The sequence below is a fragment of the Panulirus ornatus genome, chromosome 5 (genome assembly GCF_036320965.1).
Source record: "Panulirus ornatus isolate Po-2019 chromosome 5, ASM3632096v1, whole genome shotgun sequence".
Taxonomy (NCBI): Eukaryota; Metazoa; Arthropoda; class Malacostraca; order Decapoda; family Palinuridae; genus Panulirus; species Panulirus ornatus.
Genome location: NC_092228.1, coordinates 15,918,527 through 15,935,543, shown reverse-complemented (window position 1 = coordinate 15,935,543; position 17,017 = coordinate 15,918,527). Strand labels below are relative to the sequence as shown.

The 17,017-nt window shown below is 41.3% G+C and overlaps 1 protein-coding gene across 17 annotated transcripts in view; it reads left to right on the top strand.

Moving 5' to 3' along the window:
- Positions 1-17,017, top strand: part of LOC139748602 (TOX high mobility group box family member 4-B-like) — an 844,810-nt gene that overhangs the window by 803,624 nt on the left and 24,169 nt on the right. For all 17 annotated transcript variants that reach the window (XM_071661732.1, XM_071661727.1, XM_071661726.1 and 14 more), the window contains one exon: positions 13,554-13,770. In XM_071661732.1, the coding sequence (XP_071517833.1) occupies positions 13,554-13,770 (217 nt within the window). The remainder of the gene's footprint in view (positions 1-13,553; positions 13,771-17,017) is intronic.

The window sequence follows — 17,017 nt, the reverse complement described above, 5'->3', positions numbered from 1 at the left end:
AATCCATTTGCTTTTCTAAGTATTTCTCACATACATTCTTCAAAGCAAACACCTGATCCACACATTCTCTACCACTTCTGAACCACACTGCTCTTCCCCAATATGATGCTCTGTACATGCCTTCACCCTCTCAATCAATACCCTCCCATATAATTTACCAGGAATACTCAACAAACTTATACCTCTGTAATTTGAGCACTCACTCTTATCCCCTTTGCCTTTGTACAATGGCACTATGCACGCATTCCGCCAATCCTCAGGCACCTCACCATGAGTCATACATACATTGAATAACCTTACCAACCAGTCAACAATACAGTCACCCCCTTTTTTGATAAATTCCACTGCAATACCATCCAAACCTGCTGTCTTGCCAGCTTTCATCTTCCGCAAAGCTTTTACTACCTCTTCTCTGTTTACCAAATCATTTTCCCTAACCCTCTCACTTTGCACACCACCTCGACCAAAACACCCTATATCTGCCACTCTATCATCAAACACATTCAACAAACCTTCAAAATACTCACTCCATCTCCTTCTCACATCACCACTACTTGTTATCACCTCCCCATTTGCGCCCTTCACTGAAGTTCCCATTTGCTCTCTTGTCTTACGCACTTTATTTACCTCCTTCCAGAACATCTTTTTATTCTCCCTAAAATTTAACGATACTCTCTCACCCCAACTCTCATTTGCCCTCTTTTTCACCTCTTGCACCTTTCTCTTGACCTCCTCTCTCTTTCTTTTATACATCTCCCACTCAATTGCATTTTTTCCCTGCAAAAATCGTCCAAATTCCTCTTTCGTCTCTTTCACTAATAATCTTACTTCTTCATCCCACCACTCACTACCCTTTCTAATCAACCCACCTCCCACTCTTCTCATGCCACAAGCATCATTTGTGCAATCCATCACTGATTCCCTAAGTACATCCCATTCCTCCCCCACTCCCCTTACTTCCATTGTTCTCACCTTTTTCCATTCTGTACTCAGTCTCTCCTGGTACTTCCTCACACAAGTCTCCTTCCCAAGCTCACTTACTCTCACCACCTTGTTCACCCCAACATTCACTCTTCTTTTCTGAAAACCCATACAAATCTTCACCTTAGCCTCCACAAGATAATGATCAGACATACCTCCAGTTGCACCTCTCAGCACATTAACATCCAAAAGTCTCTCTTTCGCGCGCCTGTCAATTAACACGTAATCCAATAACGCTCTCTGGCCATCTCTCCTACTTACATACGTATACTTATTTATATCTCGCTTTTTAAACCAGGTATTCCCAATCACCAGTCCTTTTTCAGCACATAAATCTACAAGCTCTTCACCATTTCCATTTACAACACTGAACACCCCATGTATACCAAAATATATATATGTATATATTCATTTTGCTTTGTCGCTGTCTCCCGCGTTTGCGAGGTAGCGCAAGGAAACAAACGAAAGAAATGGCCCAACCCACCCCCATACACATGTATATACATACACGTCCACTCACGCAAATATACATCTCAATATACACATATATATACACACACAGACACATACATATATACCCATGCACACAATTCACACTGTCTGCCTTTATTCATTCCCATCACCACCTTGCTACACATGGAATACCATCCCCCTCCCCCCTCATGTGTGCAAGGTAGCGCTAGGAAAAGACAACAAAGGCCCCATTCATTCACACTCAGTCTCTAGCTGTCATGCAATAATGCCCGAAACCACAGCTCCCTTTCCACATCCAGGCCCCACACAACTTTCCATGGTTTACCCCAGAAGCTTCACATGCCCTGATTCAATCCACTGACAACACGTCAACCCCGGTATACCACATCGATCCAATTCACTCTATTCCTTGCCCGCCTTTCACCCTCCTGCATGTTCAGGCCCCGATCACTCAAAATCTTTTTCACTCCATCTTTCCACCTCCAATTTGGTCTCCCACTTCTCCTCGTTCCCTCCACCTCTGACACATATATCCTCTTGGTCAATCTTTCCTCACTCATTCTCTCCATGTGCCCAAACCATTTCAAAACACCCTCTTCTGCTCTCTCAACCACGCTCTTTTTATTTCCACACATCTCTCTTACCCTTACATTACTTACTCGATCAAACCACCTCACACCACACATTGTCCTCAAACATCTCATTTCCAGCACATCCACCCTCCTGCGCACAACTCTATCCATAGCCCACGCCTCGCAGCCATACAACATTGTTGGAACCACTATTCCTTCAAACATACCCATTTTTGCTTTCCGAGATAATGTTCTCGACTTCCACACATTCCTCAAGGCTCCCAGGATTTTCGCCCCCTCCCCCACCCTATGATTCACTTCCGCTTCCATGGTTCCATCTGCTGCCAGATCCACTCCCAGATATCTAAAACACTTTACTTCCTCCAGTTTTTCTCCATTCAAACTTACCTCCCAGTTGACTTGACCCTCAACCCTACTGTACCTAATAACCTTGCTCTTATTCACATTTACTCTTAACTTTCTTCTCTCACACACTTTACCAAACTCAGTCACCAGCTTCTGCAGTTTCTTACATGAATCAGCCACCAGTGCTGTATCATCAGCGAATAACAACTGACCCACTTCCCAAGCTCTCTCATCCACAACAGACTTCATACTTGCCCCTCTTTCCAAAACTCTTGCATTTACCTCCCTAACAACTCCATCCATAAACAAATTAAACAACCATGGAGACATCACACACCCCTGCCGCAAACCTACATTCACTGAGAACCAATCGCCTTTCTCTTCCTACACGTACACATGCCTTACATCCTCGATAGAAACTTTTCACTGCCAACAACTTTCCTCCCACACCATATATTCTTGATACCTTCCACAGAGCATCTCTATCAACTCTATCGTATGCCTTCTCTAGATCCATAAATGCTACATACAAATCCATTTGCTTTTCTAAGTATTTCTCACATACATTCTTCAAAGCAAACACCTGATCCACACATCCTCTACCACTTCTGAAACCACACTGCTCTTCCCCAATCTGATGCTCTGTACATGCCTTCACCCTCTCAATCAATACCCTCCCATATAATTTACCAGGAATACTCAACAAACTTATACCTCTGTAATTTGAGCACTCACTCTTATCCCCTTTGCCTTTGTACAATGGCACTATGCACGCATTCCGCCAATCCTCAGGCACCTCTCCATGAGTCATACATACATTAAATAACCTTACCAACCAGTCAATAATATATATATATATATATATATATGTGTGTGTGTGTGTGTGTGTAATCCCTAGGGATAGGGGAATAAGAATTCTTCCCACATAGTCGTAGAACGCGACTAAAAGGGGAGGGAGCAGTGGGGCTGGAAATCCTCCCCTCCAGTTTTTACTTTTCCAAAAGAGGGAGCAGAGAAGGGAGCCAAGTGAGGATTTTCTATAAGGCTTAGTCCTATGTCCTTAATGTGCGAAATGGTGAATATGTATAATATATATATATATATATATATATATATATATATATATATATATATATATATATATATTATCCCTGGGGATAGGGGATTAAGAATACTTCCCACGTATTCCCTGCCTGTCGTAGAAGGCGACTAAAAGGGGAGGGAGCGGGGGGCTGGAAATCCTCCCCTCTCGTTTTTTTTTTTAATTTTCCAAAAGAAGGAATAGAGGGGGCCAGGTGAGGATATTCCAAAAAACACCCAGTCCTCTGTTCTTAACGCTACCTCGCTAACGCGGGAAATGGCGAATAGTTTGAAAAAAAAAAAAAGAATATATATATATATATTATCCCTGGGGATAGGGGAGAAAGAATACTTCCCACATATTCCCTGCGTGTCATAGAGGGTGACTAAAAGGGGAGGGAGCTGGAAATCCTCCCCTCTTATCATTTTTTTTTTTTTTTTTTAATTTTCCAAGAGAAGGAACAGAGAAGGCGGCAAGGTGAGGATATTCCCTCAAAGGCCCAATTCTCTGTTCTTAATGCTACCTCGCTAATGCGTGAAATGGGGAATAGTTTGAAAGAAAAGAAATATATATATATATATATATATATATATATATATATATATATATATATATATATATATATATATATATATATATATATTATGGATGAGAGAGCTTGGGAAGTGAGTCAGTTGTTGTTCGCTGATGATACAGTACTGGTGGCTGATTCATGTGAGAAACTGCAGAAGCTGGTGACTGAGTTTGTTAAAGTGTGTGAAAGAAGAAAGTTAAGAGTAAATGTGAATAAGAGCAAGGTTGTTAGATACAGTAGGGTTGAGGGTCAAGTCAGTTGGGAGGTAAGTTTAATTGGAGAAAAACTGCAGGAAGTAAAGTGTTTTAGATATGTGGGAGTGGATCTGGCAGCGGATGGAGCCATGGAAGCGGAAGTGAATCATAGGGTGAGGGAGGGGGCGAAAATCCCGGGAGCCTTGAAGAATGTGTGGAAGTCGAGAACATTATCTCGGAAAGCAAAAATGGGTATGTTTGAAGGAATAGTGGTTCCAACAATGTTGTATGGCTGCGAGGCGTGGGCTATGGATAGAGTTGTGCGCAGGAGGGTGGATGTGCTGGAAATGAGATGTTTGAGGACAATGTGTGGTGTGAGGTGGTTTGATCGAGTAAGTAATGTAAGGGTAAGAGAGATGTGTGGAAATGAAAAGAGCGTGGTTGAGAGAGCAGAAGAGGGTGTTTTGAAATGGTTTGGGCACATGGAGAGAATGAGTGAGGAAAGATTGACCAAGAGGATATATGTGTCGGAGGTGGAGGGAACGAGGAGAAGTGGGAGACCAAATTGGAGGTGGAAAGATGGAGTGAAAAAGATTTTGTGTGATCGGGGCCTGAACATGCAGGAGGGTGAAAGGAGGGGAAGGAATAGAGTAAATTGGATCGATGTGGTATACCGGGGTTGACATGCTGTCAGTGGAGTGAATCAGGGCATGTGAAGCATCTGGGGTAAACCATGGAAAGTTGTGTGGGGCCTGGATGTGGAAAGGGAGCTGTGGTTTCAGGCATTATTGCATGACAGCTAGAGACTGAGTGTGAACAAATGGGGCCTTTGTTTTCTTTGCCTAGTGCTACCTCGCACACATGAGGGGGGAGGGGGATGGTATTCCATGTGTGGCGATGGGAATGAATAAAGGCAGACAGTGTGAATTGTGTGCATGGGTATATATGTATGTGTCTGTGTGTATATATATGTGTACATTGAGATGTATAGGTATGTATATTTGCATGTGTGGACGTGTATGTATATACATTGTGTATGGGGGTGGGTTGGGCCATTTCTTTCGTCTGTTTCCTTGCGCTACCTCGCAAACGTGGGAGACAGCGACAAAGCAAAATAAATATAGATAAATATAAGAGCCTTAGGTAACAGTGCGTTAATTCTCTCATTTCCTTTGATAACCATTTTTTTCCTTACTCTTCCTGGGCCACATATACATTGAGAGTATATTAGGTCTTAGACTTATCCTTAACCCTGAAGGTGTTCAAGGTTTTCCGGATAGAGGATGTAGTATCACGTTGACGGGTTAATGACCCTGGCATTTGATAGGCTTATAGCCAAACCAACCAATGAGCTCCCTTTGTATCCACAGTGGCCAGGCCAGGCTGGCCTTGTGGGGGAGTCAGTTTTTGGGCAAGTGATATGATTACGACCACGCCCCTACACATTACCCCAGATGGTGATATTGTCGTAGTAGTGCCCAAAGTGAATATAAGGTGAGAAAAACTAAATAGTTAGTGTTAATGTAAGTCGTTTATTTAATACAGTAAATATCTTGAATCACAATTTTGAAATCATAATTTACATAATTAGGTGAAAGGGTCGTCTGATATGCTTTGAGTAAAAGCAGTTCCAAAGGTTAAAGAGGATAATGCTTTGAAATTAGGAGTCTTAGGAGCAAAACAAGGTTCCTTTGTGCTTGTAAGGAGGGATGTTCTTTTATAGCCTTGTAGTTGCTGCAGGTACCACAAATTTCATTCATCCATTACCTCCTTTTTTTTTCCACAAGCTGGTGATTCCTACAACTTTCAAAGAACTTCTCAGTATGGAAATATCAAATCCATTAAAGAATTAAAAATTTATAATCCTGTCTCCTCTACATTGTTATCATTTGTATGGCCTACCTGTATCTTTTATGTATCCTTAAAGGTGGTGACCAGACTACTTATGCATTCTTTAATCAGAGTGGAATATACTCTTGTATACTCTCATTATATTGTAAAAGTGTATGAGGACATTATATGGTCACCCCATCATCTTGTCTGTCAGTGGATGCATTCATGTGAGAGCAGTAACTCCAGAACATTACCTTGTAGATGCTACATCTTCAGGAGGTTATGAAATTATTGGATTTAGTGTCATGTAGTTGCATAGATTTACTTGATTAGGAAAAATGGATTTATCTTCTAAGTGCTGTAACTTTTTGAGCATACTGAACAGGAATCTCATATGTACATAGCAAGTATGAATTAGGCACACACACCTTGAAACTAAGATCCTCCCATTGCAATCGTATATCATGCTTGGCTCTTAGTTATATGCAGTGGCACTTGACCCTTCCCAGCCAAACCACTTCATACCTAACCACCAAACCCCTCATGAAAATAAAAAGCCTACTCCTGCCTGACAACTCAGCAACCTTTATTTACAGATCCCCCCAGCAGATATAACACTGACAAAGCACAATACATAATGAAATAACCTGTCAAACACAAAACAACGTCCTCCCAAGACACTCGTAAACTCCACCCCACAAGGCATACACCCATCTAGTGCAGCACTCCTCAGACAAACGCAAGTCACACTTTCTCAGCTACACTCTGGACGTCACCTATCCCTACAACACTACAAACACCTTTTCAATGTATCCTAGATCCTTCATGCCATTGATGTACCTACCATAACAAAGACACCTGGTAGTTACTGCTCAGTTCCCTTGTCCTCTTCCACTTAAAGGCACAAACATCACTGCACTTTATGACCAATGGTCCCAACTAGTGGATTTGGCCAGATTCCTTAGCACTAAAGGAGCCTCATAGTGATAGAAGGGACTCCTTGGAGAGGAAGTAGGGATTTATTTATTATTTTATTATACATTGTCGCTGTCTCCCACATTAGCGAGGTAGTGCAAGGAAACAGATGAAAAAATGGCCCAACCCACTCACATACACATGTATATACATACACGACCACACACGCACATATACATACCTATACATTTCAACATATACATACATATACATATACAGACATATACACATGTACATAGTTCATACTTGCTGCCTTTATTCATTCCCCTCGCCACCCCACCACACATGAAAAGACAACCCTTGCATGCGTGCGAGGTAGCGCTAGGAAAAGACAACAAAGGCCACATTCGTTCACACTCATTCTCTCGCTGTCATGTATAATGCACTGTAACCACAGCTCCCTTTTCACATCCAGGCCCCACAAAACTTTCCATGGTTTACCCCAGACACTTCACATGCCCTTGTTCAATCCATTGACAGCACGTCAACCCCGGTATACTACATTGTTCCAATTCACTCTATTCCTTGCACGCCTTTCACCCTCCTGCATGTTCAGGCCCTGATTGCTCAAAATCTTTTTCACTCTACTTTCCACCTCCAGTTTGGTCTCCCACTTCTCCTTGTTCCCTCCACCTCTGACACATATATCCTCTTTTTCAATTTTTCCTCACTCATTCTCTCCATGTGACCAAACCATTTCAAAACACCCTCTTCTGCTCTCTCAACCACTTTCTTTTTATGACCACACATCTCTCGTACCCTTTCATTACTTACTCGATCAAACCACCTCACACCTCATATTGTCCTCAAACATTTCATTTCCAACACATCCACCCTTCTCCGCACAACTCTATCTATAGCCCACGCCCCTCAACCATATAACATTGTTGGAACCACTATTCCTTCAAACATACCCATTTTTGCTTTCCGAGATAATGTTCTCGCCTTCAACACATTTTTCAACGCTCCCAGAATTCGCCCCCTTCCCACCCTGTGACTCACTTTCGTTTCCATAGTTCCATCTGCTGCCAAATCACTCCCAGATATCTAAAACACTTCACTTCCGCCAGTTTTTCTTCATTCAAACTTACCTCCCAGTTGACTTGTCCCTCAACCCTACTGTACCTAATAATCTTGCTCTTATTCACATTTACTCTCAGCTTTCTTCTTTCACACACTTTACCAGAATCAGCCACCAATTTTTGCAGTTTCTCACCCGAATCAGCCACCAGCACTGTATCATCAGTGACCAACAACTGACTCACTTCCCAAGCTCTCTCATCCATAACAGACTGCATACTTGCTCCTCTCTCCAAAAGTCTTGCATTCACCTCCATAACAACCCCATCCATAAACAAATTAAACAACTATGGAGACATTACGCACCCCTGCCATAAAGCGACATTCACTGAGAACCAGTCACTTTCCTCTCTTCCTACTCGTACACATGCCTTACATCCTTGGTAAAAACTTTTCACTGTTTCTAACAACTTACCTCCCACACCATATATTCTCAGTACCTTCTACAGAGCATCTTTATCAACTCTATCATATGCCTTCTCCAGATCCATAAATGCTACAAACAAATCCATTTGCTTTTCTAAGTATTTCTCACATTCTTCAAAGCAAACACCTGATCCACACATCCCCTACCACTTCTGAAACCACACTGCTCTTCCCCAATCTGATGCTCTGTAAGTGCCTTCACACTCTCAATCAATACCCTTCCATATAATTTCCAAGGAATACTCAACAAACTTATACCTCTGTAATTTGAGCACTCACGTTTACCCCCTTTGCCTTTGTACAATGGCACTATGCATGCATTCGACCAATCCTCCGGCATCTCACCATGAGTAATACATGCTTTGAATATCCTTACCAACCAGTCAACAACACAGTCACCCCCTTTTTTGATAAATTCCACTGCAATACCATCCAAGCCCGCTGCCTTGCCAGCTTTCATCTTCTGCAAAGCTTTTGTTGATAACCTTGGGGAAAAACGAAACACATAAAACTCATATTAAGTCCTGATCATACTTCAGTGTAATTACATCTTTAGGGAAGATAGGAAAGTTGTAATTACACGAAATTGCACTTGGGACTTATCATATTTCAGTTTTATTCATGATTTTCAGCAAATACCATATCACATGCATCACTAACCTTACCACAATATATGTATATCTTTATGTATATCTATACCTTAGATGCATGTTCCCAACTGGAACTCCCTCAAGGGAGTGGCCACATCAATAGAGTTTCCATAATTAGTGAGCTCCAGTGCCACTTCGTAGCCTTTAGTTGATCACCCTTAACAGACCACTGGCAAAGGTGTGACAGTGTTTGCAGAGGCTCCTACCTAATGTTCCAACTGATTACATATACCAAATGCTCCTGCTAACTATTACATCCTAATGCTTCATCCTAAATGTTCCTACTTATTGCTACTATCTATTGCTCTTATAATTTTCCCAAAAAGCAGGGCGAGCACATATTACTCACTACACGGGAAATCTTAAAATCTTGAGCTACAAAGAATAAGCTGTGTGAGTTGATTGTTGTCAAATGTTATGTATGACAAGGAGATATTGTATGTGTGTAGATAGAATACCAACCAGTAGTTCAAGTGTGGGTGAAGCAGAAAGAAAAGACAGCTGCCTTGGTTAGATGTGTGCAACTGACGTCCACTGTAGTGCTGGCTCACTACACAGGCATCACTAACCCTCTCAGGCAGGTAGTACTGGTAACATACCTCCCTATCCATATATATCTTTGATGCCTGTTTCTTTGGGAACTCCCTAGAGGAGGTGACCAGGCAAAAGTCTCCATTACTGGTGAACTCCACTGCCACTTTTTAGCCTTTTGTCCCTCAGCCTTAGTGGGCCACTGGCAGAGGGCAACTCAAGCACATTGTTTTCATAAAAGATTATATATAGTTGAAAAGGTTTATTACACATTTTATAACCAAATGCAATATATCAATAACAGACTCACTTAAACATGATGAGATACTCCAAATTTAAAGCAAAGTTCATCTTATTTAAAGTAAAGTTCATCTTATTCAAATAAAAATAATCTACTGAAAAGTGAATCTAAATGCAATATTCTTTCATCGATAGGTCTGCATATTTATACCGCTATATAAATCATTAGAACTAAAGTCATTGCAAACATGGCATATTTATATGCTGGAAATGGTAATCAAGTTTAATAGAAAAAGACGAAGGGGAAATGAGATGTTTGAGGACAATATGTGGTGTGAGGTGGTTTGATTGAGTAAGTAATGTAAGGGTAAGAGAGATGTGTGGAAATAAAAAGAGCGTGGTTGAGAGAGCAGAAGAGGGTGTTTTGAAATGGTTTGGACACATGGAGAGAATGAGTGAGGAAAGATTGACCAAGAGGATATATGTGTCGGAGGTGGAGGGAATGAGGAGAAGTGGGAGACCAAATTGGAGGTGGAAAGATGGAGTGAAAAAGATTTTGAGTGATCGGGGCCTGAACATGCAGGAGGGTGAAAGGAGGGCAAGGAATAGAGTGAATTGGATCGATGTGGTATACCGGGGTTGACGTGCTGTCAGTGGATTGAATCAGGGCATGTGAAGCGTCTGGGGTGAACCATGGAAAGCTGTGTAGGTATGTATATTTGCGTGTGTGGACGTATGTATATACATATGTATGGGGGTGGGTTGGGCCATTTCTTTCATCTGTTTCCTTGCGCTACCTCGCAAATGCGGGAGACAGCGACAAAGCAAAAAAGAAAAAGAAAATATATATATATATACATATATATTTCTTTCTTTTTCTTTCAAACTATTCGCCATTTCCCGCGTTAGCAAGGTAGCGGCGTTAAGAACAGAGAACTGGGCCTTTGAGGGGATATCCTCACCTGGCCCCCTTCTCTGTTCCTTCTTTTGGAAAATTAAAAAAAATGATGAGGGGGAGGATTTCCAGCCCCCCGCTCCCTCCCCTTTTAGTCGCCTTCTACGACACGCAGGGAATACGTGGGAAGTATTCTTTCTCCCCTATCCCCAGGGATATATATATATATATATATATATATATATATATATCTTTCTTTTTCTTTCAAACTATTCGCCATTTCCCGCATTAGCGAGGTAGCGTTAAGAACAGAGGACTGGGCCTTTGAGGGAATACCCTCACCTGGCCCAATTCTGTGTTCCCTCTTTTGGAAAATTAAAAAAAACGAGAGGGGAGGATTTCCAGCCCACCGCTCCCTCCCCTTTTAGTCGCCTTCTACGACACGCAGGGAATACATGGGAAGTATTCTTTCTCCCCTATCCCCAGGGAACACCATTTCCCATGTCAGTGAGGTAGCACCAGGAAACAGACGAAGAATGGCCCACCACTCATATGCACATACGTATGCGTAAACACCCATACAAACATATATACATACATATACATATCAACATATACAAATATACATGCATATACTTACACATACACATATATACACGTGCATATTCATACTTGCCTACCATCGTCCATTCTTGTCACTACCTCATCCCACAGGAAACAGCATCACTACCTCTCACTTCAGCGAGGTAGCACCAGGAAAACAGAAAAAACAGGCCACATTCGTTCACCCCCAGTCTCTAGCTGTCATATGCAATGCACCAAAACCACAGCTCCCTATCCACATCCAGGCCCCACAGACCTTTCCATGGTTTACCCCAAATGTTGCACATGCCCTGTTTCAGTCTGTTTACAGCACGTCTATTTGTTTCCATACCATCCTGTTTTCCACAAGTCTCATTATGTATATGAAAATATTCCAAAATCAGAAAAAAAAGTAAAATCCAAAACACTTTTAGTCCCAGGCTTTTCGGATAAGGGATACTCAGCCTTTACTTTTTACTTCTTCACCGTCGTTTTTAGGTGATGGATTAGGGACTACATCAGCCCATGAGTCCCTCATACAGTTATATTGTTTTGATTTGCTCCATGGAAGATATGCCTTCATTTTACTGTCCCATCTTCATTTTGCATTTAGTTTGATTGAATTTCATTAACCATATCTGATCAAAGCTGAAGCATATTTAGGTCTCTTTTGGTTGTCAAGACCTTGCATCCCCTTAATTCTCCCATGTTTAGTATCATCCACTCTTATACTTGAGTATCACTTGAGGTCCAGGAAATTCTATAACACTGATATCTTTACCAAGTTTAAGAATGAACTTCTGAGGTGCACATTGTTGCTTCCATTTAGCTAACTTTTATCCAACAAATGATTTTGGTTGGCAGTAGTTGGTAGGCAACTGCCATTCAGGGAGACTTGTTACCGTTACTTCTTGCCTGGATATTGGGGGTTAGTGACGGCTGTGTAGTGAGCCTTCATTTCATTGGTTGTCAAGTTGCAGAACCAGTTAGTTGTTTTTTCTTTCTGCCTCACCCACACTTGGACTGCTGGCAATCTGTCCACAAACATACAATCTCAATCTCTCCTAGTCACACACAACACTCACACAGCTCATTCTTTGTAACTTTAGATTTTCCTGCAGTGAGCAGTAGACAGAAGTAGTGGGTTGGAATATTAGCTGGGAGCGTGAGATGGAAGAAGTATTTTAGAACATTAGGTAGACACATTAGGTACATGTAATCAGTAGGAATATTAAGAAGCCTCTGGAAGCATTGTGCTTGAGTTGCCCAATACCAGTGGGATGTTAAGGGTAAGACACAAAAGGCTAAGAAGTGGCACAGAAGTTCACCAGTTAATTGAGGGAGTTTCCAAAAGGAACAGGTGTTAAAGATACAGAGAGAAAGAAATGATTTTTCATTTAGTATGCTTTGGGAAACAGTGTTATAGGTCTTCTGGGAGTCCTTTCACATGTCTTTCTTAGCTAGTGTTTATGTACACTGCAGATGTCTAAGGATTTGTAATGCATAACTTCCCTCTGAAATTGTGCTGCCTCCCACAAGTTTCTCCTTTGAAATGATTGATTTTTTTGCTTCTTAGTTGCCTTTCTTAGTTGTTAAAGAATACTCTTGACTAACACGTTTCTAATTTTATGCACTTTGTTTCCCCTTTTTGAAAAGGGACACTCCCACTAAGTTTCTCCTTTGAAGTGATTTATTTTTTTGCTTCTTAGTTGCCTTTCTTAGTTGTTAAAAAATATTCTTGACTAACACGTTTCTAATTTTATGCACTTTGTTTCCCCATTTTGAAAAGGGACACACCATTGCTTTGACCTACTTTTGCCGAGTTTTCCCTTGAACTTTACTTATGCATCAATTTCCTGTCCACTCATCAAGTACAACTAAAAGCAGTAGGAGAGGCATCCCCATCATGTACAACCTTTATTTTATGTGCTGGTGTTTGCATACATTTGAGGCTATTTTTATCATTTATTACAAGTTGGTAGCTGATCTTTACAATTGATTTTTCATTAAATTAGTCATTCATGTGTGCTGTACATAAGTCACACAAATGTATTGGCCTTGATTTCTTGGCTCTTATTCACAGAAACTTGTTTCCACAGACCGGTGTCAGCATATGCTCTCTTCTTCCGAGACACCCAAGCTGCCATCAAGGGCTCCAATCCCAATGCCTCCTTTGGGGAAGTGTCAAAAATTGTGGCCTCCATGTGGGATTCTCTGGATGCTGACCACAAGAATGTTTATAAAAAGAAAACAGAAGCAGCCAAGAAGGAATACCTTAAAGCTCTTGCTGCCTACCGTGCCAGTTTAGTTTCCAAGGTGAGTAAAAAAGATGGTCATTTGGGTCCAGGTTTCTCTTTCATGTGGTTTTCAGACCTCTTAACCTAAATGCAATAATCCTCTCCACAGCTAAACAATTAATATGGAAGAGTTAAGGGGGACATGGTGTTCAGCATTTGTTCCCATATTTTGTGAAAGTTTTAGACTGTTGCTGAATGCAGAGAAACACCTGAGGTGTGCTGGGATTTTTAGTTTTGCAGACTTTTTGAGGCCTTTCTGCCTCTGAAAACACTTCACTGGAGTTGCCCTCCACCAGTGACCCAGTGAAACACAAAAGGCTGAGACACAGCAATGGAGTCTACAGTTATGCCGAGAAGTTAAAGAGACAAGCAGTTGTGGGTGATGGCGCTGAATGTCAGTGGGATGACCGGTGAGAGTAAAAGGAGTGTGCTTGTTGAGGAGTTTAAAAATTATAACTTGGATTTGCTGGGGATTGGGCAAACCCATATCCTTGGGCAGGGTTTATGGAGTGAAAATGGGAATGATGAATGCAAGTTATGGGAGGGCTTGGTAGGAGGAGTGGTATAGATGAGAATGAATGAAAATTATCAGGGAAGAGGGAAAGAAAGATGTGTAATTCTGCCATTACTGAGTGTGGGAGGGTGTTACAGCACATGGATGGAATGGATCAAGAATAGTTTGGGTGCAAGGAAGGATTGGAATTGTGAGGTATGCATGAGTATGTGTATATGCATCTATGAATATGAAGACTGTACAAGGTAGGGATGAAATGAAACATGTCTGGAGAAATTTAAATGACTATAAAAGGTTTTGAGAATGCGAGAAATGTGGGTGTAATACATATGAATGAAAAAGTGGGATCTGATGAAATTGGCAAGATAGTTGGTAAATGGGGAGTGCTTAGAGTAAATGAGAATGGAAGTTATCTTGTGGATGTCTGTCCTGGGAGGGGTTTGTTCCTTGCAATCACCTTTTTTCAGCACAAGATGGATGAAAAATGATGGAAGAGAAGAGCTAAAGGCCATGATTGACTGCTTGTTATTGATAAAAGATTGAGAAAGGCCGTGCTAAATGCTAGAGTTGTGAGGGGATTCTTTGAAGGCTGAATATTTTGAGGATTAGGGAGAAATGGAGGTATGATGTAAGGAAGAATGAAGTGTTAAAAGTGACAACAAGCAAGAAGATGAATCTAAAAAAATACAGGGAGGAGTTTGAAAGGAGGGTAACTGAAAGTGTAGATGGAAGTGCTGTGAATGTAGGGATGTAGTTATGTGTGAATGAGATATTTAAAAATGTTTAGGGAAATGCTATTAAAGATTGTAGAATTAGTAGTTGGATACAAGGTCATGAGATGTAGGTATAAAAAGGACAATGCATGGTGAATGGAAGAGATTAAAAATACTGTGGAAGAGAAGAACTGTTTGAAAGGAATGTACCAGTGGAAGTTCAGCAAAGGAGGAGTGAAGAATTTGAAATGTGTAAGTAGAATGTTAAGAATCTGATAGAGAAAAGCAGAGAAAGAGTAGATAAAGATATTGAAAGGCAGTTGAGGGAATAGTTTTGGGAAAATAAGAAATTGTACTAGAAGATGAAAAAGGAAAGAGGTGGTTGTAAAAGTGGAAATGTTAAAGGGAGAAGTAAGGAAAGGGAGAATCTTAATCAAAAGGAGAAAGTGAAAGGAAGATGGTAAGAGCATTTTGAAGAACTGGTGAATGTGGGAGAAGATGGAGGCAGCAGGTGTTACATGAATGGATGTGGAGGGTGGAATGAAGAGGATACAAGTGGCTGATAACAAAAAGGGAGATAAGAAGGTCAATAATGAGGCTGAAAGTAGGAAAGGCACCTGAATGGATGGGATTACTGCTGAAATGCTGAAGTTTGGAGGAGAAAGTGTGATAAAGTGGATGTATCTGATAAGTAATTGCACAGAAACAGAAAGTTGTGCTTGAAGATTGGGTGAAAACTATTATTATTCCTTTATTTGAAGGAAAATGTGCTGAGGATATTTGTAGCAATTATAAGGGTTGAGGGACAAGTTAATTGGGAGGTAAGTTTGAATGGAGAAAAACTGGAGGAAGTGAAGTGTTTTAGATATTTGGGAGTGGATTTTGCAGCGGATGGAACCATGGAAGCGGAAGTGAGTCACAGGGTGTGGGAGGGGGCAAAGGCTTTGGAAGCATTGAAGAATGAGTGGAAGGCGAGAACTTTATCTCGGAGAGCAAAAATGGGTATGTTTGAAGGAACAGTGGTTCCAACAATGTTATATGGTTGCGAGGCATGAGCTATAGATAGGGTTGTGTGGAGGAGGGTGGATGTGTTGGAAATAAAATATTTGATGCAATATGTGGTTTGAGGTGGTTTGATCAAGTAGGTAATGAAAGGGTAAGAGAGATGCGTGGTAGTGAAAAGAGTGTGGCTGAGAGAGCAGAAGAGGCTGTTTTTTCTAAAATGGTTTGGTCACATGGAGAGAGTGAGTGAGGAAAGATTGACAAAGAGGGTGTATGTGTCAGAGGTGGAGGGAACTAGAAGTGGGAGACCAAATTGGAGGTGGAGCGATGGAGTGAAAAAGATTTTGAGTGATCGAGGCCTAAACATGCTGGAGGGTGAAAGGCGTGCAAGGAATAGTGAATTGGAACGATGTGGTATACTTGGGTCGACGTGCTGTCAATGGATTGAACTAGGACATGTGAAGCGTCTGGGGTAAACCATGGAAAGTTTTTTTGGGCCTGGATGTGGATGTGTATATGGGTGGGTTGGGACATTCTTTCATCTGTTTCCTCACACTACCTGTTTACGTTGGAGACAGGGACAGAGTATAATAATAAAAAAGAAATATATATATATATATGGGGGCAGACAGTGTGAATTGTGTGCATGGGTATATATGTATGTGTCTGTGTATGTATATATGTGTGTACATTGAGATGTATAGGTATGTATATTTGCATGTGTGGACGTGTGTGTGTGTATACAATGTGTATGGGGGTGGGTTGGGCCATTTCTTTCGTCTGTTTCCTTGCGCTACCTCGCAAATGCGGGAGACAGTGACAAAGCAAAATAAATAAATATATATATATATATATGTGTGTGTGTGTGGATGTAACCAAGATGTGAAAAAAGGAGAGATAGGTAGTATGTTTGAGGAAAGGAACCTGGATGTTTTGGCTCTGAGTGAAACGAAGCTCAAGGGTAAAGGGGAAGAGTGGTTTGGGAATGTCTGGGGAGTAAAGTCAGGGGTTAGTGAGAGGACAAGAGCAAGGGAAGG